The sequence below is a fragment of the Melopsittacus undulatus genome, chromosome 5 (genome assembly GCF_012275295.1).
Source record: "Melopsittacus undulatus isolate bMelUnd1 chromosome 5, bMelUnd1.mat.Z, whole genome shotgun sequence".
Taxonomy (NCBI): domain Eukaryota; kingdom Metazoa; phylum Chordata; class Aves; order Psittaciformes; family Psittaculidae; genus Melopsittacus; species Melopsittacus undulatus.
The window spans coordinates 56,218,089-56,243,934 of NC_047531.1; the positions used below are offsets into that span (position 1 = coordinate 56,218,089).

The 25,846-nt window shown below is 36.2% G+C and overlaps 1 protein-coding gene across 1 annotated transcript in view; it reads left to right on the forward strand.

Moving 5' to 3' along the window:
* Nucleotides 1-25,846, forward strand: part of ERC1 (ELKS/RAB6-interacting/CAST family member 1) — a 284,155-nt gene that overhangs the window by 72,472 nt on the left and 185,837 nt on the right. Inside the window, exons 4-8 of the mRNA XM_034062833.1 lie at nucleotides 1,521-1,595; nucleotides 3,639-3,794; nucleotides 5,511-5,594; nucleotides 8,209-8,376; nucleotides 15,489-15,656. Coding sequence (XP_033918724.1) covers nucleotides 1,521-1,595; nucleotides 3,639-3,794; nucleotides 5,511-5,594; nucleotides 8,209-8,376; nucleotides 15,489-15,656 — 651 coding nt within the window. The remainder of the gene's footprint in view (nucleotides 1-1,520; nucleotides 1,596-3,638; nucleotides 3,795-5,510; nucleotides 5,595-8,208; nucleotides 8,377-15,488; nucleotides 15,657-25,846) is intronic.

A 25,846-nucleotide genomic window follows, 5' to 3' on the forward strand; every position in this document is an offset into this window, starting at 1 on the left:
ATTCCCAGTGGATAAACTGAGAAACAAATATGGTGTATTTTTAATAGCAATGGTAATTGTTATTATGTAATAGTTAAAAGCATGCATGATGCACATAACTGGGGAACAAGTAGTTTTTTTCCCTTTTTTGTTACCTTTTTTCGAAATAAAGGAATTATTGAACATACCATTAATACACTATATATATTTGAGCCACCCTTGTTAAAATTATTTCAGTTGCATTTAAAGGTAAGAAGATGCTGAAGTTTAATAATCTGTTACAGAACAGTATCAGTTGCATGTGAAAGTTTATGTGTGAAAGTAGAAGAAAGGAATAATGCTTTGTTACTTTAACAGAAAGCATAACTTGCAAGGAATGAAAGACTACTTTTGTACTTTTCTGATTCTGGTATTTGTGTGTGGCCCTACGTTTGTAATTATTGTGCAAAGTCCTGAATTTTCATTCATCTGTGTGGTGTGTGTCCTCAGTATAATATGAATATATCAGGGGTATGAAATATCAGTATTTCTCCATTCTGCCATTGAAAGATAAGTATGTAACCTGCATTCAGCAGTCACACCTAAATATGTGTTTTAGCGAGGTTCAGTCTGTCAGTAGCCCTGTTTTCAGGCTGTTTAGAATCATAGGCATGTTGCCAAAATTAAGTCCTTACTGTGCAGTCAAGAGGTGGGAGGTGTTTTTCAGCAGGTTATGTCGTCCAAATCACAATGGAATTAGTTAAGATGATAGAAGTAGGACATTTCCTTTGTCGAAGTGCCAGGCATCACTTCAGACAGTGGGGGATACAGGCATTTCCAAGGAAAAAGCTTAGAATAATTCTCTATTTGGGAAAACACTGTGCAATGTAAAAAGCAGACACTGTTGTGTCAGCATCTCTTTAGGGACATGCTGTTCTCCTGCTGTGTATTCCATTTATTCCATTTCTCTAGTAGCAGTTGCTTTTATGTTCTCAGGTCAGAGAAGTGGAAATTATCTAATATGTAATTACACTACTAAAATAAAGGGTCTTTTCCAACCTGAAAGATTCTATGGTTCTATAAATATGTTATTCAAAATAGACTTTTGGTGTGTTATTTTTTGACCTTCGTATCTTTCTAAAAGTTAACAAGAATTTGTTTTAATTTCTTTTATCAAGCTGTTTCATTTTATTCTACAATGACAGTCTTGAATGGCTGTACAACTGATGTGACAGGTACAGCTGGAGATAAAACTTACTGCATTTAGCAGAAACTCAGGCACTTCAGAATAGAATACTTTTCACTCTTGGATCTTTACTCACCTTTTTAAGCTTAAAGAATCATCTTTAGAATTGTTCTGTTTTCAGGTACATGAATTTTGAAGTTAGGGAAAACAGGTTTGGTTTTTCATTTTTTTTGGGGGGGGGGCTTTTTTTTTTTTTCTTCCTGATAGGTAGTTGTGCTATGTATTAGAAAGAGAAGCTGATAATAATTTTGTTTGCGTTTGGTAAGTGGGACAAAGTGCCATGAGATAATTCTTGCTTTCTTTTCTGCTGCTACAGGAGATTCATCGTCGATTTGAAAATGCTCCTGACACAGCCAAGACAAAGGCTCTGCAAACTGTTATTGAGATGAAGGTAAATAATTGAACATAGGCAGCAGTAGGGTTTGTTCTCTGAAAAACAGGTTTTTCGTATGAAAGGTGATTCTGTCAAATACCATCTAGTTCTGTCAGTCTTCTAATTTAAAACAAGTATATTTTAATACTGTTTTATTGTCTATTATTTTTATTATTGATCAGTGAAGAGACAGAGTTGCTTCATGCCTTCTGTCTGCCTGCAGCAGCATATATAGTTTTATTTCAGTTAGGCAGGAGTCCGTCGTATTACAAGGATAGAAATGATGGATTAATAGGTCCTTATAGTGATGTGGTTATTTTCTTTTTATAATGTCAGCATTCAAAATACTGCTTTGCATTCTGTGTGTCAACAAAATTAGCCATTTGCAAACTGAAAACACACTTAAAATGGGTCATGTAGCTAGGAAGATTTCTTTATGTCATCCTAAACCTAACTTTTCTAGGCAACTTTGTGATTGAATTCTCAGGTATCTAATGGAACAATGGCAATTTGCCAAGAGCTCCGAAGCCACAAGTGAAGTCTGTGGTTTACACAGCTTTATGCAATTGTGATTCATACTGTATGGTCCATAAAGTACCTCAGCCAGGATTTGGGCAAATATGGTTAAATAAAATGGAAACTATCTTTGCAAACTATTCTTTTCCGTTTTCATATCTCCCCTATCTCCCTCCTTTATCTGTGTCTTTTTCTTTTATTTTCGTTCCTTTTTTCCCTTCCATCTCTTTCCATTCCATCTTAATGTTTTCCATAGTCATTTCCCATCTTTCTACCCTGGAGGCATTCATTTGCCTTCTTTCTTTTATTAGTCAGCTTTGTGGTCCATAGTAATGAGAACTAATTGACCATCTGATAAAAATAAGCTGTCTTTACTACCAAAAGAGAAATGCTGTTACTTCTGGGAAGTGATGTGAGCGCTGAAACAAAATACTGCTGTAAATTAGAAAATAATACTTCACCTTACCACCTCTCAAGTTTTTTGTTGCATAAGCCTGCTTTACTGATTTTAACTTAAGCATGAGATCCGACTATATCTTCATAGTGGTCCTTTAGAAAAATCTTACCTCATGAGTGAAAACCTATACATTAAAATCTTTTCAGGCTTTTTTTTTTCTTTTCAGCTGTACTTTGATTATTCAACACCAAAAAGTGAAGGCTTGGGCTATGAAAGAATGAAGCATAGTTTCAAATCCTACCTGTATTTCAGGAAAGACTAAATATTTTTGAGAAATTAAATACAAAAATAATCTGCTTGAAGAGACTACAACTTAGGAATACATATCTGTGTTCATGAGCATGTATGAAGCTCTGTGTGCTGCATGAGTCTCTTCTTGCTGTTCCTAACACATAAAACTTCTAAAGAAGCAGTAAACCAAGTAGACTGAAAACCTCTGATCATCCTGTAAAACTGTCAGGATAATGGTAGACTGACTTTTTTAATTTTTCCAGGTGTATATTTTTGTTATCCATAGAAATTTTTTATATGTTGTATATATGAGCCAGAATACTTGAAGGATCCTCTACTGCTTTATCCACTCAAAGCTAGTTGTCCATCCAAAACTAGATTATTGCATCTTTTCTTTCCTTATGGTGCTTTTTATATTCTCAATTTGTGACTCCACTTAAATCACTAGTCGCACAAACCCATTTTTTTGTCATTCTTGCAGTCACATTTTACTGTGACTGTTAATTCAATGAGAATTAAATTTCTCTGGTTTATACTGGCTTTGCATTACAAGGCAACCTTTTCTTCTGTTTCCTTATTTATTTATCATATACTGTGTCCATGCCCCTAGCCATGTTTTCTTTTAGTACTAAACTCTTGCTTCCCTTGGAAGGTCTAAAATACTGAAAAATGAGTACTTGAGCACTCAGCCAGATGCTGTGTAAAGAGGCGTAGGCTGATTTCTGTAGGAACTTTGGGAGTAAATTTCAAGGGCAGGTACATGTCCAACAAACTATTTCCTTTATTTTTTACTCCACTGGTATGTTAACAGATCATCTGACTGTGTATCTTTATCTCTCTCTTCTAACCATTTTCAGGATTCAAAAATTTCTTCCATGGAGCGTGGCCTCCGGGATTTGGAAGAGGAGATTCAGATGTTGAAGTCAAATGGAGCTCTGAGCACAGAAGAACGTGAAGAGGAAATGAAGCAAATGGAGGTGTATCGTAGTCATTCCAAATTCATGAAAAATAAGGTACTGAGAAAGCAAATGAGACTAGTGAGATAAGCTGAGCTTAGCAAGCAGATGAGAGAAATTTTCATACTTCAGTAAGGAGTTACAGTCTGGGTTCCCATTCAAGTGCCGAGAAGCAGAATTTATTTGTATTCTGCCTTGAAGTCACTAAGATAACTTAAAAATATTTAAGAGAATTTGAAGTTCAAATTTGAAAATATTGTAATGGTGGTTCAGAAAGGTCAGTGGCCCAAATTCTGCTTTAACTGTCACACCTGATTTTCTTTTATTTCAGAAGGATTTTTGTGTTTTGAGTATCTTTAGAACATTGCTAATCCATTATAATTTTAGCTTTTATTTGGTCTGTTCAAATATAGCCTACTGAAAAAAATTATTTCTTTTTGCAACTGTTATAACTAGTAGGACTTTTTATTACGTAAAGGCTGAAAGCAGCATGACTGTCACTATGATGGCTTTCCATTTCACTCTCCTTCCAGTAGTGGAACCAGAATGCTACAACAGTGATAGTACCAGCATAAATTTATGCAGGACAAATTCAGTAGTGAGAAATGTAGATCATCAGGTATAATGATGGGCACGACTTCGACATTTACAGCCAAAAGTGAATTAATTCTTTGTTTCTTCCAAAGAAGCATTTCTCAGTCTTTTAGTAGACACTAACATTTTCTAATGAAGATTCAAGCCACCTTGTACAGTAAATTTAAGTATATTGTGAGCAGTCTTGCTTTTCTGAATTAGGTTTTGTGTCGTCCCTGCAAGCGGTGTACAAATGCCTGGATCAGAGGCTGAAAATTACTAGGAACTGAAGACCTGTAACCTACTGCATTTGTCCTGCTTGAAATTATTTGTCAAAAAAAGAATGCTGGGGAAAGTTTCTTCAAGAAGTGTTACTTGTCTTAAAGTAGAAACATGTAATAAGTGTTTGTTTCTTCCACTTCCCTTGTGCCAGCTCACTGATTTATCTCAAGATAACATCTGTTCTTTTATACTTTCGCCCTTTATCCCACTTAGTTGCTTGTAGGAATTGAAGCATACCCCCTTCAAATTATGAATGCACAGACAATTTTAGCACCTCTCCTTTCCATCCTTTCTTCTTTCTTTCTTCTTTTCTTCTTTCCTTCTTTCCTTCTTCCCTTGTTAGCAACTCTTCAACTTCTTCCCTTCCTCTGTGGGCGTACAGATCAGCTGCTCCATTCCTGGATCTCTTCTGTCAACTGTCTGCTCATTTATTTTCCAGCAGAAAATTTGCTCCTTTTTGATAACTCTTCACTCCTGACTCACAGCCAGCTGCAATCATATCTTGCTGTCCTACGTTGTTTTGTAATTGCACAACATCTGTCTTTTAAGGATTGTATTGTATAGTCATCTGTGGCTGTATCTGGACAATTAATTTTTCTTAAGTCCCTTTTCTTGTCTGAAATTCCGTGTGTATTCCAGTTTCAAAAGCGTTGGCTGAAGTGTCCCATACTTGACATATATAAACATAACGATAACTATACATCTTTGTTTCATAATCAAGTTCTTGTCTAGCAGCCTGTATGAAATTACAGAGACATTAAACTTTTGAGAAGACTAAATGAAGAATGGAAGAGAAAATGAGTGACCAATGTTGATCCTTCTGTTCAGTTCTTTGTCACTTTTAGTTACTTGGATTGACACAGGCTGACTAGAAGCTGACAGATATTAATATTTAAAAGCATAACAATGTCGTGACAGGTAGAGCAACTGAAGGAAGAGCTAAGTGCCAAAGAGGCTCAAGGGGAGGACCTGAAAAAAAGAGTGGCTGGTCTCCAGGCCGAGGTCTCTGCAGTAAGATTTATCTTTTGTGTGCAGTGGCCATTCACTGGGGCTTGCTAGCTCTCTGGCTTTGGGGTAGCTTTTCTTCTCTTACCTTCTTTATGACTTCGTATAACAGTAGAACTAACAACCTGCTCGGCCTTGTAGCCTGCCTTTTTGTTCACATGGTTTTGGTGTCCATAACATCACCTTTCAGCTGAACATCATCTGTATTTGTTTTGTTAACTGTTTCCTTAACGGTATGAGCTGTTTTAGCAATAACTTACTCTTTTCAAAAGTATTCAGCACCCATTTTGGGGCCAGACTTCCAAAGAGATTTGCTTTCCCTACTAGAGCAAAAATAATTTGAAAATGTGCTGAAATCTATGTTTTTTCACAAAAAAGTAACAAAAGCTGGATGCTGAACGCTTTTTAAAAACGGTTTAATTTTAGCAGCATGAACTTAGGTTGTTTCTTTGCTGTGAAATTAATGCATTTGCTGAGTGTTATAGTGTCTCACCGAGAAGAGAGGTATGAGCACTTAATACTGTCTTAACTTCTCTTGCAACTTGGAATAGTATGCGCTGCATTCTTCCTAAAGAACTTAAGCACGTTGGCAGTGTGGGCTTACAGCTCTGAAATGGGGATTTCTAGAGAGAATGATCTTAGGGTGCTACTGGGAAATTTTTATGTAACAAAATATGTTTGTGTTTAAATAACAGTGTTTCACCAAATCACAAGTATTTAGGTAAGCATCTTGTCTGAGATGACTCCAAAAAGGATTTATCTTTTCAAAGAAAGACCAAACTGGTTCGAGAAAGCTTTACTATAATTCAGGGTATCTACTAGTTGAAAAACTTTGTCATCTGAAGTTTTTTAAGGATGCTTTTTTGTTTAGCTACTCCAGAAGTATCATGACTAGTCTATAACATTACTAGCAGAAAACAGTTCATCTCTTCCTAGCTATTCTCCTGTGCCTAGCAGGATTATGTAACAGGTTGTATTGGCCGGTAGCTGACAGCAGAAATAGTGCTGCTAACATCAATATTTTTGTATCTGATTTAAATAGGTGGTGAAATCATTCTGTGGACATATTTACTTTGAAAGATAAAAATATGAAAAACCCAACCTAGTATGTTTGAGCTAAGTGAACAATAAACTGCTGAATAGTTCTATAAATCAGATTCTGCTTATACTCTTTCCCATTATTCCATTTAAAAAAATAGTTTGTGTGAGGTTTTTTTTGAGACATATGTCCTTCTTCTGCTCTCCTTCTTGCTTGTCTTCTCATGTATGCTGTTTCACACTGAAAACAGGGGTCCTTGATGACATCTTTTGATGCTATTTTAATACTCTTCAGTAAAAAATTTTCTTTCTTTAATTGCCCTTTATTGAACCAGTGTTGTAAAGATAAAACCACACTTATCCAGGCTTTTCCTCTTAGTCATTTCTACCAATACATGCGTTTAATTACAAAAAAATATATAAAAATTATAGGTTATACCAATTTAATTTTGCTCATGACACATTCCCCAAAATGGAGGTAGTCCTGGACAGGCTTTTTTTAGTTTGTGATGTCTTTTAATTTCTTTTTTGAAACATTGGACAACATACTTTGGGAATAGAGGGGTTTTGAACAAAATTGTACAAGCTAAAAAAGGGAAAATGGTTTCATTTTAGAGATATGGCCACCTGTGCTGAGATCGCTGTTTTAATCAGTGAGGTACATCGGAGGCAAACCAGGAAGCTGGTTATAAACGTGGACATAGGTCTACATTTAGATTTCCCAGTCCTCTTTAATTTTTTTATATATTTTTTTTTCTTCAGATTTACATCAAAATTGTCCTGACTGATGCTGGGACTCAGAATGAGATTTCATCTCATTTCAGTGCTTTACTTTTAGATTTCTTACTGCATGTCTTTTTAAATGATAATCCAATTTATATATGTTAAAATAAATTAGCATTTTGATACTGATTTAATTCACTAAACTAAATCTAGGAAATTGCCCTCAGTAAAATGCAATTCCCCAGACAGTTTTCATGCTTGGATGTGTACTTGCATCTGCCTTAAGAGGCTTCCATAAATTAAAAGTTATTTCTTAGAAGATTGAAATGCTAGATTTTTAATAATGGGAGACATAAATGTCTTTACATACACTATAAGCATGAAGCTGGATTATTATTATATAGAGAGATTGACAGAAACTTGCTGGTTTGACATTTCAAAGCAAACATCATGTTTCTGAGAGAGACCTGTAGGTATCTCATCTTTTCAGATTTCACAGGGTAAGGGTATTTTTCTTATTATAGTTCTGCTTCATCTTCATTAAAAACTTACCCTTGCTAAGTATGTTGTTTTGGTCAGTCCTTTGAAAGATATCTAAGAACAGACTGTCTGTTAAAAGAACCTGTCTTGAAAAATTGATGCTTTTGATCCCCTCGTCTTTTCTGTGTATCTTTTGCTCATGACACAAATTTTTGCTGGCCTTTCATTCAAGATAACTGAAGGCTTCGCAGGTCCATGCGATAAGTTTAGAATATCATACTCTTTGTTAGTAGTAATGTGAATTTATAGTTATTTTGTAAGGAAGGTATAAATTATTTTTTCCTTTGCCCATTTTTTCTTTCTTTTTCAGATTGGTCAGGTGAAACAGGAGCTGTCACGCAAAGACACCGAGTTGCTGGCCTTGCAGACAAAGCTGGAGACCCTCACAAATCAGTTCTCTGACAGCAAGCAGCATATTGAAGTTCTGAAAGAGTCCCTCACAGCTAAAGAGCAAAGAGCTGCCATCCTGCAGACAGAGGTGAAATGGGCAATTCTGCACTTAATTACTTTTATAGAGAAACGGACAAAAAACAATGTTTCATTTCGTCTTGCTTAGGTTATGCAATCCCATAGCCACTCAGTACTGCTTGTTCTGAGCACGATGTACCTTTGATTTATGCTTAGATTCTCTAGGCCAGGGGATTTATGCAAAAGCATATATATTCCTGTGATTGAATACGCATTTGTATGACGTGTTCCACTAACATGCAGTCACTAATACAGCTTTTCCTAGGCACAGCTAAATTTGAAGTTGAAATGCTTGAGCTGGGGGGATTTTCAATAACATAGCTAAAAGAGAGCAGAGAAAGGAAGAGCGTTCCAGTAGCATACAACTCCCTAAGGCTAGAGTAGACTCTCTACTACGGTCATCATGTATGGGAAAGCTTGCATGTAGGCCTGTGCTTACACCTGAAATAGAGACTTTCGTGTTTTATGATGCATATTCTAAGATAAAAATAAGTATTTTCAAAACTGTGTTTCGATAACAAATGCTTAATAATGTAAGATGTAAGTGTATATATGAACATCAAATTGATAATAAGTACAGCATAAATTTGTTGCTTCTGGATATTGCTGAAGAACAAGCATGAAATGTGTGAAGACAGCGTTTCAATCTACTGGCTTGGAAAATTGTAGTATTAGTGGAAGTCCAAAAGATGGCGGTCATGCATCAAAAAATATTTGTGTTGTTACAGCAAGAACAGTAAAAAGCCAAAGGAGAAGTTAAATGGGCATACTGAAAAATTGTGGGTAACACTGGTAGAAAGATTCCATATTACAAAAGTGTAAGAGAATGTATTGGAACTTTTACCCTCATATAGCTTTCCTTTAGCCGTATTCAGTGAATCTGTGGGTGCACATGTCCTTATCCAGATGCAGAAGTCAAATTAATTAGTAGATGTCTTCTGATAATTCTGAGGTGGCTTTTTGATTATCCTCAGATTTATGTAAAGGTTTAAATGGCATTAGTCTGTATAACTGTGAAAGTGTGCTTGGCTGCAGTCAGAAACTTCTTGTTAAATCTGTTTTCTTTTTTGCTAGTCAGGAATGTACCCTAGATTTGTACATGTTAATTTGTAAGGATATTTACATTTCAAAATATCATTGGAAGTAGGTGTTAGGTAAATAAACATTTAAAAATATAAATTACATGTTTTAATTTATTACAGTAATTTAAAATATAGATTAAATCACTGTGCGGCTTCTATGAAGCTAGAAACACATTTCTCTTTTTACTTTTAAAAAATAAAAAGCTGTACTTTTCTACCCATGAGAGATAAAGTTCTTGAAATAATGTACTTTATTGGGCAGTTAAAAGACTGCAGTAAATGGCTATAATTTCAGCTGTTGTGGTAGGTAAGCATGTTTATTGAAATAAAATGTATGGAATTGAAACAAAACATTGAAAGACAAAAAGACTTGGCTGTATACCATTGAGAGATACCCTTGATAATTATTCAGAACATTTTGATTTTATTTTAGCTGAAAGCCATTATTCTCCTACTGCTTAGTTCGTAATATTACTAAGTAATCATTGAGGATATTTGTTCTTCACTGTGTTCTTCCAAATGAGATTCTCATATAGAGCCACAATACAAAACCAAATTGGGTTCATTAAGTGGCTGGAAGGTGGGGGTGGGTCTAACAGTAGATTTAGTACTTACTGGTTTTGTGTTATTCATATAGTTTGCTTTCAGAAATCGGAAGCGAAATGTAGCAACTGCAGTAACAGTGAAAGATGATTTTCTGTCTGTCAGCGAGAATTTGCTGTGGAGTGAATATATTAACAATACTGTCTTAGAATGATGTCTTACGAGAGTCCTAGCATGTTCTCCACAGTAAGATGTAGCAATTTGGTATGATTTTAAGATATATACAAAGTGCTATTGATTATCTGGCTATTTTTGATCCATTTATGTTCCTGAGAATGTTTATGTAACTCCAAGAAGATATTTATACTTTCTGAAGTATAATCATCTCTTTTTCATCCTTGATGATGTTCTGGACAGAAAGCTCAACAATTACATCATTATACAGTTACTTTTCCTCTGTCTTCACAATTGATCCTCTCAAGTAGAAGATTGAAACACATTGATAAAATACAGACTTGAGATATTTATTGTTGCATCCTATGATGTATTTGGGGTTTTTTTTAAGGACATGGTATTTCTCTGTAGAAGAATTCTGGCTGAGATTAAGGCAGGAAAGTGAGACCCTGCCTGGCCTCACTTCTTGACAGCACCGGTCAGTGTTAAAACATAACTAGCTTCTCTCAAGTCACCTACAAAGAGTTGTGAGTTTGAACAGAGGTGCATTTTCCATCATATATTGTCAGACATCTTCATAGGGGATTAGTATTTTAAAATCATATTAAAAGAAATATTTTGAGAGAAAAGAGAGTACCTTCGTAAGCTTCCGCCCTTTAGTCTTCTGTTAAATAAAACTTAGGGCAGTGGGGAAAAGATGTTGGTATAATATCTCAAAAATTAGTTTGTAACCTGCCACACTAGAACTACAAAGAACAGTGAGCTGTTTGTTGGGGTGTTTATCTAGAGGGCTATTGGGTGGAGAGGATATTGTGGTTAACTTTTCAATTTGTGAAGAAACCTTTAAAAATAGCTCTAAAAATGTGCAATCCTCTTGTAAACAAAACAAAAAATAAGTCAATATTTATTTTGGAATGAAGACTTCATCCATATAAAGTTTGTGTTTTGCCCAGTGAGCACTTCAGCTTAGGTCACTGCCAGAAGGTATGTGGCTTCAGTGGGAGGTTAAATTAATCAGTGAGAACATTCCCCTTTGTTTTCGTATACTGCCCAAGCTGGCATGGTTCTGTAATTGGTCTGTTCCTATGGTAAATTCAGATTAATACTCAGTGCAAAAATTAATCCAGTCCCCTGGAAATTTTTTACTTGTTCTTAATGTCTCCGCAGAATATAAAATTCTGTAAGGGTCTTTCCTTATTGCAGCTTATACTGGCATTTTGAAACTGTAGTAGACTCTCCCAAATCTGAGACAATTAAGGAGTGGATCACCTTTAGCGAGGAATGTGCTAAGAAGATTTGTTAGCACCAGCTACATGTAGATCTATGCTGACACGTGCAAGCATTAAGCGCAGCTCACAGAACTGAGTTCACCATGTTTAGATATTTAACACCTTGTGCTAGGAATTGTGGAAGAACAGCAGAACTGATTTCTGACCTGAGCAGGATCTGGAAGCAGTATGTCTGTCCTGCATTGAGTTTATAACCCTAGCAAGAACCACACAGGCTCTGCAGAAAGCCAGGTTTGTACACCTCTGCTCAGTGGCATAGTCATGTAATCTAAGTAGTCCAGGTTACTGGGAGCTGTATGTTCTTACAGAATTCACTCTCTTCAATTGACCATACTGGATATTGCTGCAGTTTTTCTAAGAAGGTTACGAGTTAACTCTAACATAATTAATAAGAAAGATCAACGCCAAAAATAGAGAATGAAGTATCGTGAACTAGCACTGCATTCAAAATGAACCCATAAACATAGCTTTTAAGTCTTAATTTTAGATTGTGCTATCAGGAAAACAGGTTAACTCCTTTCTATGTTTATATGATATGTTTGCAAGATAGTGATAGAGTATCACAAACCTGATCATTTTTAAAATGTGCTCATTTCAGGTACTTGGGGACTTAACATAGCAATATCTACAGCTGGAAAAAAGCAACTTTCACCTTGTGTACCAAATAAAAGTTTATGCCTTCCTCTGTGCATTTCTCAGTTATATTTATAAATTCTGAGTCCTGACATAGAATTACTGCAATATCTACTTTAAAAAGTAGCTGGCTCTTTTTAGAAGCCATAGCAAGCTCTAAGCAAATATTTCACAGTTGATATTCTCTTTGTTCCTTTTGCTGCCATTGATGTAGTCATACCAACACAACATAAAAATTTAGATTTTTGCCATAACAGAGAAATTGGGGCTTGTATATAACACAGGGAAGATTGCACCTTCTGATATAACTGACTTCATTCACTGGTCTAAACCAATAGTTCAGCAATGGTTTGAACAGGTGGCAGGAAGATGGGAAGAATCACTCAGTCTCAGGAAAAGAGTTTTTTCTAGGCATCACTGACATCTTCTTAAACCCAAGTGGAAATCACCAGTGTCATAATACCGCCAATTGCTACCGTAAAGCAGAGGTGATGGTAAAATGGGAAATGTGTGCAAGCTAAGTCCTATTGACTCAAGCTATTGCGTCCGTTGTGAAACTAACTGGGCCTCTTAAAAACTTTAGTGATTTCCCTAAGCTGTAAGTTGGGAATATTCCAAAAGACTCTAAGTACAGAATCCAAGACTTTAGAAAAGGGGTTAAATTTAAATTTATTTTTAAATTAAATATTATGTCATTTGTTGTGTTTATTCTGGTAGTCATTGGAGCTACTAATGTACTAATTTTTCTTAGAAATTTGAAACCATACTTGCTTAATATATGGCTATACATAATTAGGAACAGAGTCATAGAGTATCATTTACTGCTACTGGAATGTTCTGTGACAACTGATCAATGGTTCCGAACAGTTTTCCATACATCATTCTTACAGTGAAGAAGTTTAAGTCTTAGGTATGGTACCCAGCTGAAGAGAGGTACCTGTTGGCTGTTTAATTGAAATGCACTTATTTTGCTGAACCTTCTTTGGTAACTGGGTGGTATGTGCAGACCAAGTTTGCAAGTCTGTTACATGAAGGACTGAGCTGTATTGTAAGGTTTTACTTGCCATGCATAATTAAAAGCATGGCAGTCTATAACTGTGAAAGCAGTTAGGTTAATCCAGGGTTAAGACAATACCATCCAAGACGCAGAAGTCAGGAGAAGGGGCGTCAGCACCTCAGTAGCTGTTTGCCTAGTCATTTCAATGTGCAGAGAAAATCTTAAGCTGACTTTGTTGAAGTTGGCATCACCTGACTCCCACAGACTTCAATTCTTGTCACTGTGGGAGGATGCCATACATAAACTGAGCTGACATGAATAAACAAGTGCAGTGTTCTGCCAGGAATAGTGCTAAGGTGATGATTGTGTGTCCTGCCAGCCTTTGAAAGTACTCTTGAAAGTGTTTTCTGTGGTTTCCTAGGCAGGGACCTCACACAAATAAAACCAGGAATGCAATTTACCCCAAACCGTAAGTTAATATAGAGTTCAAAGAGCATAATCAATCAGAAAATGAAAAGCATTCTGTGGATAAATTTCTGTTTGCAGATGTTCTCTTTTCACTTAATACTGTGCTTCAGGCAACTGAACTGTCTCAGATATTTTGCAACCCAACTGTTGAGAGTGTGTGGATTTTCTTGTGAGGGAGATTTTCAGTTTCCAGTCAAGAATTAATAGAAGTGGCTCTTAGCTTTAATATTTGAGATATTGAGAAAAGAACATACCTAATCAATCTATAAAACTATGTTTTTCAGAAGAAGACAAGCTGTGATGCACCTGCTAAGCTTTTCATTACAAACACTAGCAATCCTATAAATCATATTTGGTTAGTACCTTGTACTCTAATATCACAGCAAAATATACTCCATGCCTCACTTGCTGGTTGAAAGGTCAGGAATGTGATTTTAATAACGTATGTGTAAGTGAGAAGGCTCCAAATGTAAAGGTGGCAGTGAGATTGCAGTGCTGATGGGGAGAGCCTGGCAGTTCTTTTTCCCCACTGGCAAGTGCTTATTGCTCTATGTAAGAGGAGTCAGACTAAAGAGCAAAGAATTTCGAAGGTGTAGCATACTGTAAATGTAGAACCTTAGAGGCAACTTTTCCATTAGCAAATCAAAATAAAATGGAATTAGAATAACGCATTAAAACGGGAAACATACTGACTACCCAAGTTCTTTCCCTAGCCTGAGTTGTCCAAGTCATCTTTTCACCTCATGTCTCTGCTGGCCTATCAGCCAGTGCTGTGCAGAAGGACCAAGAAATTAATTGATCACCCTGTTTACTTTGTGTGACTGATGTCCTGTAATGGATTCAGCTAACAGGAACCAAATCTGATACCGTCAAATAAGATTAGCAGCAAGCTGGCAGATTTGAGCTCTGTCTGAATGCTGAGTGGATAGGGGTCAGTGGGTTTCTTTTGGTATCTTGAGCAGGTTGGTGGTGTTGGATTTCGTATTCCACAAAGGTCTTTGAGATTAGTCTGTGCTCTGTGGTGAGCTTATTCTTCTCAATCAAATTTATATTCAGATAGCTCTTATTCCTTCTGCTATTTCTTTTGTCTCGTGAGCTCTGTGTTTCATTTGTGTAAGGGAAATGCAGAAGGAAAAGCAAAAGTCTTCTCAACATACAGTTTCGAAGTTTGAGGTTGCCATAGAATTCTCAGGTTGTGTTTCTAAATTTACTGAGGCCCTGTGAGCTCTAAATATTTCTATGTGTCCAAATTGTACACGCAATATCCTGTGCGGTGTTACTTGTTCAATTTTGTCTTTAATATAAAATTGCATCCTGCTGAAAATGCATATTATATTTAAACTATTATGTTGCTATTTAAGCCAAAATAGTATTAGCTATCCTAAGAATATCCACTCTTTCCATGTTTTGATCTGCAGTGGCTGCAAAGACCTCTGCTTTCATTGCCTCCAGGCTCAGCTAATACTCGTGATTAAAACCTAGAATATCAAGTGACTGGTACTAAGAGCCAATGCTTAAATATCTGAACACTGTGAAAAAAGGGGTCAGTTTTTCGACGTAAGAGAGAACTCCTCAACAACACATTGTATTTGATCGTACTTTGAGGAACAAAAATCCAGACATGTATCTTACAGGACTGAGTTATGCCAGATGTATTTTGAGATTTTCCAAGAAGGAGTCAGAATCATGGAGCATTAGCCTCATGTATTTTAGGAATAAAACACTTGCTTATTTTTACTGTTTAGTCTTGTGCCACTTGTGATAACTGTTTCATCCATAAGCTTACATATGTTGAAGTCTTAAAGGGAGGTCATTTTTCTGGATGGAATTATAATTTGACAGCACTCACTCCCTTGTGGATGTGGATTTTGTAACTTTTCTAAAATTTCTCTCCTTCAGTGCTAAACGAACCCTGTTTCTGCATGTCTGAATCTAGGTGGATGCATTGCGATTGCGACTGGAAGAGAAGGAGACTATGCTAAACAAGAAGACAAAGCAGATTCAGGAGATGGCAGAGGAGAAGGGGACTCAAGCAGGAGAGATCCATGACCTCAAGGACATGTTGGAGGTGAAGGAACGCAAAGTTAATGTTCTTCAGAAGAAGGTAAGATTGTAGAGGTCTAAGTCAGATACACACCTGATGCATTTTGATGTTTAAGTGTCAGAAAGTCTGAACTAGAGTTTATAGTTTGGATTTTAGTGATTGAGTCTATTCATGAAATGGGAAGATGGTGAATGCTGAGTTTCAGTCTGAGGTTTTGAAGGGAAAAAAATAGAATTCAAACCACAGGTTGTTGCCTTTCAGTGGTTGTATGTGCTGCTTCTGCACCCATTTCACTATTAGCAATGACTGAAGTATTTGTACGAGGGCACATAATCTGAAAAAATCAGTCCTTTCATACCCATTATCTTAACAAAGCTACACTGAATTGAAGCCTGGGGCACTGGGTGACTGACTTCAGTATGTGAGTGAGTGAATGAGGAGTTTCGTCAGTAGAAGCAATTGGGATGATTCCTCTGTAATTTACTGAGAATGTTCAGGGAGACCTTTGTATAACTTTCATTAGAAATGCTGTTTTATCATACTTAATATTTCTTGGGAAATGCTAGAATAGGATAACCAGGGTTCAGACTATCCTGCATATCTTTCTGGGTAAGAAAATGTAGACCTTATCAGTGAAATGGGGGAGGTCTGGATAAGAAAAAGTAGACTCTGACAGAGAAATTAGGGAGGTTTCCCAAAGGGCACTGAGTCCTAGAGCAATGAATGTCATTATGGTTGATCATTGGCAAATTGCACACAGTATATCTCAAATTGCTGCTATACATGGTAAGAAGAGAGAAATGCACATATTGCAATAATTTTTCATTTTTAGAGTATTTTTTCCTCTGTATCTTTAGAGAAGCTGCTCTTGGAGTTTGTATTCAATGTATTAAGCTATGAATGTGTTATGGCTTGTTTGTTTTGTTGTTTTGTTTTTTTTCCCAAGACCCTTAAGCAGTTCTATGGAATGCTTGTGATTTTAATAGTTCAAAATATTGGTTCATTTCTGACACCTGGCCAATGCCTTTTCTTCTAGTATATAGCTATGAATCATGAGGGTTTAGGTCATGTTCTGTTACAGCAGACATCATGCAGGAATGGAAGTTCAGGCGTACAGTTTAGCCATAAATAAATCATTAATAATTTCAGAACAGCCCTAATTCCAAGGCTTCATAGTCTCAGTTTTTGACTGTTCATCTTTTTAGAAACACAGATTTCTAATTTTTATTCTGTGCTTTCTTTATGGTTTCAAAATTGGTCGTGCACACTCCAAACATTGATTGAGTTCCCAGCCATGTTTAACCAAGAAATAGGGAATCTGATGTTTGTGTAAATGTTAAATGTCAGTGAGGTTGGTTTACTACCATTTACTCTTACACTATTTTTTCACATTTTCTCTACTTAACCCTTTAGAATGATCTTTCATTGGTTCATTTACAGGCAGTGCTAAAGGTTTGGTTTTTTACTCATTTTTCATACTTGTTTTCTTGGGACTCCTGCAATCCATATTAAGACAGTTTGATCTTGTCTCTTCATGTGGCAAGCCTATTTTTGAGGTTTGTTTGCTTCTGCTTTCAAGTAAAAGCACCTGATCACTTCAAATTAGAAAGTAAGGGCCCAGGCTTTTAGATGTAAAGGTTTTGAAGATTTGTTCTCCTAGATACCTCAACAAAGGAGAACACTACCATAATAAACTGCAGTTTGAATTGTTTTGTAAATCTGTCTCTGAGCTTCATAAACAACGATATACAACATATCTCCATAAAAATATGTATTTTCTACTGCTAACTAGTCACATGCAGAGATTTGAATTTGCTTCAGCCTTGAAGATGTTGGAGCCAGTTCTTTTAGCATGAACAGTTAAATTGTGAGGGTTTTAAATCCAAAGATTAATTTAATTTTTCAGTTTCTGTAACTAGCAAGTATAGAATATTTTTATGGAGAATCCAGCTGACAATACTTTTATCTGAGGTTTGCAGTTCAATGTGGATTTTTTTTATATAGCCTAGGGTAAATGAGCACAAATTCAGTTGATTAAAGTTTTATGATTGATGTCTTTAACTGAATTTTTTATTAGATTTTCCAGACCTAGAATGTAAACCTCAGTTTGGGATTTTCTATAGATTGAGCTTTGTATTTTCTTTTTCCCTTTAGCATTTTTCCACAGAAAAGCAGAGATTGGGAAAACACCAAAGAAAGTTCAGGTCTCATTTTACCTGTATACTGTGGAAGTCACGAGAACTTGATGTTCTGAGCTAGCACATGATTCAGGTGCTAGAGAAAAGTTCTATTTGAAATAGATGCCTATTCTTTTTTGATTGTACAGATAGCTGCCTTGAACTTTGGAAGCCTAGAGCTCCTCTCATGTAAATATTTTTCCCCTAAAGCTTGTAAACTGTGATTTACTACTTCTTTTTTTGCATCTCTAGAGTGAATTCCTGACTAACGTGCACAGACTGTTTTCTGCTTTGTCCAAGTGCTGTCTTTCAGACATTCGAGGACAGTTCAGAATGTTATTGTCATTTAAAACAAATATGCTGCCCTTAAACTTTTGCCTTCATGCACAACAGTCTTTTTATTCCTCCCTTTGATTACAGCCTGGTGTGTTCAGACAGATCAAGTTTTAATCTGTATATTCTAATTGAAAAACTTTTTTGTGTGATGTCAAAAACTGAGCTATACTAAATTTCTGCAACTTCTGATGCTGAAACAAGAATTATTTAAAATCCACCCTTTTCTATTGGGTCTCTGTTTGGATTCATTGACACAGGTCACTGTGTAGTTTGTTTTATGAACTGTTAATACTTTTGTGGGGATTAAAGGTGGTGAATTAGAATCTATACTTTCTGATCATCCTAAAATCCAAGCGAAGGAAGTAATGGAAGTTTACTGGTCAACTAGAGGGCAAATAAAAGACAAAGAAGATTGTGAACAACAAAGATCTGAAAAATTCACATGACAATTGGCACCACTACTGATACCCAGTGGGCACCAAAATGTATTTTCCAGGTTGCTGAAGAAATCACGTGCATCACATTTTAAATTCTGGAATCTTCCCAGTTCGAAGCTCCTGCGGTGATGCTGATTAGTAGCACTTTTATTTGAGAAAATAGAAATAGGGCAGATACTAGAAATCTGGAGACTACAAAACTGAGTTCCAGCTTTATGGCTGAAAATTTGATGCAAAAACTGAATTCTACAAAGCTTCAGGATTTTCTTCTCATTTCATTGAAAATAAATCTTTCATTAAAGTCTCCTTATAAGTTGTTAGAACTGCAGACAAGGGGAGAATGTCAATAAAGAAAGGAAGGGCCATGCTGGGCAAATTTGAAATTTGAAAAAACATTAAATTGTGCTTCATTATTCTCTTTATCACATCTGTCTATCTGTGCTGGTAGATCAGGATGAAAAGGCATTTAAAAGAAATAAAATCAATTCTTTGCAATCAAAGCATTTTAGAGAAATAACATTTGGGCAAAAGGTAAGTAACATTTACTCTGAAAGAAAAAAAAAGCAAGCAGTGAAACAATCACCCCTTGCTTTGGGGGGAGGTCATGTTTTGTCTTGGGGAGGGGAGGGTAACACTCCCTTCATTGTGCAGTGCAGCTGCAGGCAAATAAAATGCAAGTTGTAGTGTATGAACATAGCAGTGGTTTTTGGCAGCTCCCCATGCACTACGTGATAACCGACCTGTGATAGAGGAAGAACAAAGTTTATTTTTTATTATTTATTTATTTATTTATGTTTTTTGTGTGTGGCTGCCCCAACTTGTTCAGCTAGTATTCGGGAAGACTCCAGATGCAATTTTCATGCTCTTTTGGATAAGCAGCATTGGCTTTCTTCAGAGGAAATAAATGACCTCTGCTTTTGAAAAAGCTTAGAAATTGACCTAAGTGTCTTTTGCTTAATCATAAGAAATACCGTGTGGCAGGAGAGAGGGTCTGCAAATAGTATTTATAACTCAGTTGTTTAAAATCAGTCGCGATTGTAGTTACTGCAACAGCAGTTTTGGGTTAATGTTTGTAACTTTTGCACTGTTTATACTGTAGAGATTATTTCCTTTCCATTCCCTTCCCTGTGAAGTAGATTTATTTCCCCAAGCAGCTCTTCTGTTTGAACCCTGAAGAGACAACAGACCATAGAGAAGGAACTGCATTTTCAAACATTTAATTCACTTTATGGTAGTTTTATCTTCCTTGGTGTGACCTTGAAGTTGCCTACCAGGTGAATGAATACGTAGTTTTCTGAGAATTAATATAATGCAGGATGGACTTTTAGATATCTCTTTGAGACTCTCTACGATGACATTTAGTGCTTAAAAATCCTATACCGTGGGCGATGGCCTATTCAAGCCTGCCAGCACGTATCTGAGTCTCTGGTTGTGCAGGCTATACAGGAAAGAACAAAGTGAGACTGTCCCATCAAAGATGGTCCAGGTGTACATTTACAGAGTGGGTGAGCATATACCCTCTTATTTAAGACTGGATAAATTTTGGCCTTTGTGATATACCGGTGAGCAAGCTTATCCTCTGCTTTTCATACGCTCAAATCATAAACATTTAGGGAAGAGTAATGTACAGTTCTCCAGGATCATATTTGTCAGCTCATCAGCCCAGCTTTTGCATGGAAGTGGAAGGAGGATATGCTGGACTTCCTGTTCAGCTAGGACTGACAAAATAGCGACTTTTCTTCAGGAACTCTGTGGCTTAAAAAGCAGTGCAAATACAAGAGTATTTCTGTAAATATCACTCTCAGAAAAAGACATATTTCTGCTCCTTTGAGTCGAAGTCTCAAGGCACGCCACTGAACTGATTCCAAACCAGTTCAGATTTCAAGTGCCACAAAAAAGACCTAACATCCCCACAGGCTTATGCCAGCTTCTTTATTAAAACTGACAGACATGACCTCAAAGATGTGTCCTGGAGGGTCATGGGGGACTTGTCCCTCTGTGTCCCTGAAGGGATAGCAGACCTCTTCTGTTGTTGCATTTCCTTTCGACTTTTCTTTTGCAGGCTTGTTGATTACCACTGAACATAACAACAGACTTGAATTCTGAGGCTTTTAGAAATGCCCAGGAACGGTTCTGTCTTAATTTCTGTCTCCAAGGTGCTAGAGTTGCTTTTCAGGAATATCGTCTCAGAATTGCTTTACTGTGTGGAATAGGATTTTTAGATAGGAGTATTATCTTCAGTTAGAGTAATAGTAGGACAAGCTTTTAATCCTTCATCTCTATCAAAATACCACAAGGTGAAATCTTGGGGTAGGAATGAAACTGCAGAGATGACTGTAGAGTCTTGCAATTTGTGAGTTCAAATTCAGCATAATTAGCCTGTGAGGTTTTTTTCCTTGCTTGCCATTCAGGAAGGAGATCAGTTGTTTAGTTTCCACTTGGGAAATGAGGATACAGCACAGAATTCTATTTTCATTTTACAGCGATTCCTGATCACTTTGGAAATAGGATTCTTACCCTTCCATTTTGACTTTCCACTTCTCTGAGATTCCATTGAGATTTTTTAGAGTAACAGCAGCGCAGATCAGATGTCATGGTGTATCTTTTTTTTTGTTTTCTTCTATGAGTGTATGGCTAACAAGACATTATTAGGGCAGGAGAATACTTCCATTTCTTCATACCACTTTTCAACTCTGATAGTTTAGTTTTAAAGGTGAATTATTAACATAGAGATCCTAGAGTTATTATAGCAACTCCAGGCTGTGTCAGCAAGATCCCTTCCCTTTCAGGAGGTGTTAACCTATGAGATCGCTCCTTTTTCAATTCTTTCTCAGCCATATAATAACATAAATTTTTCTTATATGGAGTATGGGTCCTAAAAAGTCCACAAGCTTAGCTTCAGACAGTATTTTCAGTGGCAGATAGTTCATAGTTTACAAGAGTTGGAAGAGGTGATAATGTGTTCATCAGGGACTGACCCAAGAAGCACACTTTTGCCTAATCTGGATCAGTCATGGGAAATGCCTTGTAGCTTGAAGTGCACTCCAGCATTCTCATTGTAAGGGCTTTAGTTTCTAAAGCAAAACACATTTCACAGCTCTAAGTCAGCTGCAGTTATGACACTCACCAATGACTACATAGCCTATAGTTCTGTTTAGGTTATAGTAAACAGTATATGATGACTTATATTACTTCGTGAAATAGGATTGAATAGGGTTGCAGAAGAATCACTTTTATTAAACTTCAGTGTGTTAAAATCTGTGAGTGAATTTACTCATACAGACCTAACATGCACTTGAAGATTGTTCAGTAAATTATATGGGACATGTAAACTAGTGGAGGAGGCACAAGTTAAATTTAAAAAATTAATTTTACATAAAACAGGTTTTATTCTATTACAGTATTGTTTAGAGCATAGTTATGGCTACCAGTACAGCAGATATGTTGGAGAAACCTACTGGATTAAAAAAAAACCAAACCAACCCCTATATCTTACTATATTATAAATTGTGATTTATAAATGGAGAATATACTGCTTTATTTTTATAGTAAAATAAAAATAATTTAATCTCCTTCTTTTGCTTGCAGCATTTTGTGATACCACAATAAAAATAACCACATCTGGATCATATGTAGCATATGTACCTACATCCCCAGACGTATGGTAATATTCTCTAAAAAAATCCGATGTTATTCTAATGTGTGCAAAAGATAGCAAGCCAGTTTCTTAGTTTGAGATCTAATAGTGTAATGAACATTGTCTCCGTTTATATTGCTGTTAGAAAAGAATCTTTTGCCTTTAGTGACTGAAGTTTGGTGGTTTTTTTTTTTTTGTTTCCTGAAGTAATGAATATCCACTCCTCCTTTTAGATAAGTAGGTTTAAATGAAGAAGGAAAACAGGACTGTGATGTTAACAATGTTAGTTCTGTAGTTCAGCTATTGTAGCTGTCTTAACGTACAGTTTTAACCTGATACATATTGCTGTAATAGTGTCACGTAAGATTGATGGCAATAGTGAAGTTGCAGTGAAACTCCATTGGAGTTTCTGGCATTACTTGTGTTCTAGCATTCCAGAAAACTGAAACCATAATTCAGCAAGGCAGTCATATATGGAAGCAGTCTTCTGGGATTTTTTTAGTATCCCTCAAAGAGGAACCGTCATTTTGGTATTATGTCCTTCTTGTGCCTTGAGATAACCTCTTGACTGGCAAGATGGAACATTACTCATAGGTAGTGGAACTGACAAATTCTAGTTTCTTGAAGGGATCTGGGAAAACAGCCAACTGTGGGGCCTCTTGGCTCCATTATAAATTAAATGTGTAGTTTTTCTGGCAAGATAAAGCTAATAAGCTTTGTTGGTGTATTCACTGTCATACTAGACAAATACAAAGTTCCCTGTGATTGAAGAGGCAGGAAAAGCAAGGGCGTATGCCATTTTTGAGGTTGCTTACATCAGTCTTCCTCACATGGCTTTTCATTGCTCTCTGGGTTGCAAGAACTCACAATTTCCAGTGCTTTGGTCACCAGGCTTCCAGGCGTTTCCTGCCCCTGGGGGGGATTGTCTGAGCTGTGTCTGGAACAGACATTAGTGATTTCGTTAGCCAATTCAGGGATCTTCACTAGAACAAGGAAGGAGTAATATTTCAGCTTAAATCAATAATTTCCTGGATTCAAGAGTGAATTTTGAATCCACTAGGCTAGACAGTCTTACAAGCTGAGTCTCTGCACAATATTTATGCAGTCATTACGACTGTCATAAGGCACAAGTATATGAATAGCTCTCAAGCCTGTGATTTCACTTATCCAGAGGATAAGAAAACTGGTCAGTATGGAGTACTGTCACCAGGAGAAACTGAGATCACCTTGTCCCAGAATAGCATTCATTTGGTAATTAGGATGCTCCTCTGCATGATGAAGAGCTTACATACCTTCTGGCAAAGGTGCTTGGAGGACAGTTTTAAATACAGAACTTCTGGATAAAGAGGACCGCTCTCTGTCCCTTCCAGCTTTTATTTTCAGTAGAGATTGGAATGTTGATTTGCCTAAAGCCATCTGTGCTATAAAATGGGAAAGAATATAATCAAAACATGGTACTAGTTTAGTATATTGGCTTCTTAAATATTTTTAAGGGATTTTATATGAGTTAGATTTTTTTTCACATATCACTGTGTGTTCTGAAGTAATTCTGTGAGAGCAGTGGTAGCTAAATACTGAAGTACATACACATCCATTCTCTTGTGTTCAGTATTTACAGTATGACTTCCTAATCCCTTCTTATTCACCATTCCATATCCTTTGTAGGAGAATGAAATGGGACAATCACAGTTCATTGGGCATGTTTTACACTGGGATTAGAAACATCTCTCCTTTCCAGAGCTCTCCTCAGTGGTTTAGGGGCAGTTTTAGCTTACAGTATTTCTTTGATCATTTTAATAAATCAATGAATTGGACAAAGTAATTCAGTGTCTGAATCCAAATCTTATTTAAAATCTTTGTTCAAGTTGTACAGCCTTCTGCTTGAGTGATCGTAAATGGTAATGTAAATGGAGTTTAGTTTGCTGTGAGGATTTCCTTTATAGTCAACATTAAATCCCATGTGGGTCTGCCTCAATGTTTGGTCTTTTCTGTTCTCTGGTTCCCATTCTTGGGTATCTCAGTGCTGTGATGACTTAAGCCTTTCCTTTTCTTCATGTCTTTTCTTGTTATCCTTTCTTTCCGTAATGAGGGTATGATACATAGCACTGTACCGTATGTATCTAAGCAGGGATGTGTCAGTAGTTATAGCATCCTTATTCTGTGTAGAACCAAATCAAAATCTAAAACAAGTCAGGAAAATAGCATCAATATTTCTGACAATCTCAGATTAAGTTGCTTTAGAATGAAGAGTGTTTGTTTCACAATACTCAGTGAAACACTGTACTTGGTTTATCCAAGTAAAGAAGTTTAATTTATATAGTAAGTTTTCACTTGACACTCTAAATTTCATATAAGCTTGTGAAGCTTGAGCTATTCTAAAAGCAGTGTCACAACTTTTTTAGTTTTATTCTGCTTCTTACAAAACAGAGTATCAGATCTAAATTAACATTTACTGGTTCCATTTTTTTTTCCTTGCTTTGTCAGTGGTCCACAATGAAGTAGTTTTGGTTTTCCTTATTTTGAACATTTGGGAACCATCAACATGAAAATATTCTAAATTATAGTATTAGTATTTTTTTTCTGTAATGAACTTTCCTAAGTCAAATCTGTGCATATTTATTGACAAAAGTCTTTTCTGAGACTTGGAACAGGAGTGAGCAAATGTCTGCAAAATAGTTGGGCTTTTTAATCTATTTGTATTTAGTAGGTCTTGGGAGTAAAACATTAGAAAGCATAGTCGCACAGATTGCTTCATTATGTCAGGACACTGCCGAAAAGTAGAATTAGCTTGATGTTATTCTGCATAGTTAGGCTAGGATTTCAACAAAATGGATGTTATAGTGAAATAAATTAGCAGATTATTTCAGTTACATTTCAGTGACATTTCAACATATATTAAATAAATGAGTAATATTTAAACTTTGTGTTTCATTGAAGAAGAGAAGCAGAGTCTAAATGAATTTGCTTTGCTATTTATGATAGCAGTATTCTGCTTTGAATTACTTAGGTGAATTAAAGTATTGCTCCTAAGTTAGAACCAACAAATTGTCTTAACAAAGAACTCAGGCTGCAGTCTTGTTGGTGGATAATGGATACATTCCCTTGCCTGTTGAATGCTAGCAAAACCAAGGGGATACTCAGTGAAGCTTTAAGATAAAAAAATAATAGAGATTTTTTTTATGGATTACACAATTAACCATATGTACTTAATCAGCTGGCTCACATATTGCCAAAATGAATCTCTTATTGACCACCTTTTATAATTTAGTTATTTAATTGCATTTTCAGAAAGTATTATCCATTCACATTAAAACCTGTATGCTTTGAGACATAACCTGTATCAGCAGGTTGGAAAGAGTGCTTCCCCTGCACCTCTCACCTCAAAACCCTCTTTTATTGGACAGTGTCCACGATAGGATTTTACAGTTCAAAGAATCTGCTTTTGACTAGATTAGGCTATTGATATTACAGAGCCTCCTCAGAATGAAGCAATTTATTAACTAAATTTAGCTGCTTTACAGTTGTCTAATGATGTGAGTCATTGCTAATGCATAATTTTTTCTAGGCAAATGCTTTGGAACTGAGATAACACTTAAGAAAACACACATTGGCTTTCCTGAAAATGTGAATTTCAGGTCAGAAAATTAGTCTTCAGTCTTGGGT